We start from the raw sequence: 1,848 nt of genomic DNA on the forward strand, positions 1-1,848 counted from the left end.
GCCTGGCGCCCAGCCTGGGCCCGGTGCTGTGGGACGTGGGCGCGCTCGGCCTGCGGCCCGGGCCGCACCTCAAGCTGCTCGGCAGCGGGCTGCTCCTGGCCTCGCGCTACCCGCTGCTGCGGGCCTCCTTCCGCTGTTTCCCCGACTCGAGGCGCGAGGACGCGCTGGCCTCCAAGGGCCTGCTCTCCGCGCAGGTACCCGCCGGCCGGCCGGCTGGGGGCGGGCGCGGGGGCCCCGGAGAGCCGAGCCCATGAGTGCCGTTGCAGGTGCAGCTGGGCGCCCTGGACGGGCGGTGCGTCGTGGGGTTCCTGCACTGCACGCACCTGCAGGCGCCCACCGGTGAGCACCTCGCCCAGGCCCCCGCCGCCCGGCGCTCCCAAGGAGCTCTGGTGGGGTCAGACGCAGACACGAGGGGAGGCAGAGTGTCCAAGGCGAGGGTCCTGAGCTGAGCCTGCCACTCGCCCCCCTCCCACCGCCCTGCACTCCTAGAGGACGGGGCCCTGCGCTGCGCACAGCTCACGCTGCTGCTGGACTGGGCAGAGCAGTTTGAGGCGGAAGGCTGCCAGAGCGGAGAGGTGGTGGCCTTCAGCGTGCTCCTGGGAGACCTAAACTTTGACAACTGCTCCAAAGGTGAGCTGACGCTGGGATGGGACAGAACCGAAAGGCCTGGGCCCACCCACCAGGCACCTGGCTTTTCTCCACAGAGCACAAGCAGGAACAGGAGCACAAGCTCTTCAGTTGCTTTCAGGACCCCTGCCGGCTGGGCACGGGCCAGGAGCAGCCCTGGTCCCTGGGTAGGACGCCCGGGGAGTGGGCCGGGAAGGCTGTAGGCAAAGCACCGGCTGATTTTGCCCTCCCCCACCCCACAGGGACGATCCTGAGCACCTCCATGCTCCACCACTCGGTAGCCAGCTCCCCGGAAATGCTCCGCAGGTGAGTAGCAGCCACTGTGTGTCTCTGCGCACTGAGCGGGATGCCTTGCCTCGATCATACCATCCCTCCCCCCAGGGCCCTGGAGCAGGAGAAAGAGCGCCACATCTACATGGCAGGCTCTCCCCAGGGTAGCCGGAGAGCTAAACCCTGGAGGGGCCGACGCTTGGACTACATCATGTACCGGGGAGTGCCGGGGGGCCTACTGAACCCAGTAAGTGCCAGAGCTCAGGGCAGTGGGCCTGCTGGCCCGGAGACCACACCTCAGCCTGACTCCCACCACCAGGAGGTGGAGCAGGTGACCTTCAGCACCGCTTTGGCTGGGCTCACAGACCACCTGCCCGTGGGCCTGCAGCTCCGCGTTTCCCAGGGTTCCGACACTGGCACGTAAGGTGCACCACCGGGGTGGTCAGCGACACGGACCAGGACGTACGCAGTGTTGGGTCTGGCCTCTGCCCCAGAAGCCGGCGATTTAATTTATGGCAAAGTCCCTCACACGGCCTCCTGGGCACGACGGTACTCATAAACGCTGCCCCGCTCAGGGAAGGCCGGGGGCTGCGGAGGAGAACCGGGAGGGGGGCCGGGGTCCTCTGGGTCACCGTAGCCCCCGCCGCCGGGCGTGTGAAGGCAGAATACGTCCTGTGGAAGGAGGCGCGGGCTCAGCGCGGGGCCGCCGGGTCCAGAGAGCCGGCGCTGACTAAACCCTGCCTCCCACTACTCGTGCATCTCGGTCCCTGCTTGAGGGCAGGGGTGGGGTGAAGGCCAAGACCGCATCGCTCACCCCCGGGTACACGGACACGGACGTCTTCCCGCCCAGGTTCACCGTGCGGCCATCCTTGCGGATCAGCAGGTTTAAACCGCGGGCGCCAGGCTCGCCCCCTGCGGGGAAGGCAGGGCCGGGGTGGAGGCGGGGCCGGG

At 68.8% G+C, this 1,848-nt stretch overlaps 2 protein-coding genes across 2 annotated transcripts in view; one reads left to right on the forward strand and one right to left on the reverse strand.

Moving 5' to 3' along the window:
* Positions 1-1,330, forward strand: part of LOC105998982 (sphingomyelin phosphodiesterase 3) — a 3,868-nt gene extending 2,538 nt beyond the window's left edge. Inside the window, exons 2-8 of the mRNA XM_013033840.1 lie at positions 14-194; positions 267-339; positions 490-630; positions 705-794; positions 870-933; positions 1,009-1,144; positions 1,217-1,330. Coding sequence (XP_012889294.1) covers positions 14-194; positions 267-339; positions 490-630; positions 705-794; positions 870-933; positions 1,009-1,144; positions 1,217-1,321 — 790 coding nt within the window. The 3' untranslated portion in view covers positions 1,322-1,330. The remainder of the gene's footprint in view (positions 1-13; positions 195-266; positions 340-489; positions 631-704; positions 795-869; positions 934-1,008; positions 1,145-1,216) is intronic.
* A 34-nt stretch (positions 1,331-1,364) lies between these two features.
* Positions 1,365-1,848, reverse strand: part of Oplah (5-oxoprolinase (ATP-hydrolysing)) — a 9,622-nt gene continuing 9,138 nt past the window's right edge. The window contains exons 24-25 of the mRNA XM_013033841.1: positions 1,712-1,843; positions 1,365-1,569 (exon numbers count right to left, since the gene is read on the reverse strand). Of these exons, the coding sequence (XP_012889295.1) occupies positions 1,423-1,569; positions 1,712-1,843 (279 nt within the window). The 3' untranslated portion in view covers positions 1,365-1,422. The remainder of the gene's footprint in view (positions 1,570-1,711; positions 1,844-1,848) is intronic.

The sequence above is a fragment of the Dipodomys ordii genome, unplaced genomic scaffold, assembly GCF_000151885.1.
Source record: "Dipodomys ordii isolate 6190 unplaced genomic scaffold, Dord_2.0 Scaffold179, whole genome shotgun sequence".
Classification (NCBI taxonomy): Eukaryota; Metazoa; Chordata; class Mammalia; order Rodentia; family Heteromyidae; genus Dipodomys; species Dipodomys ordii.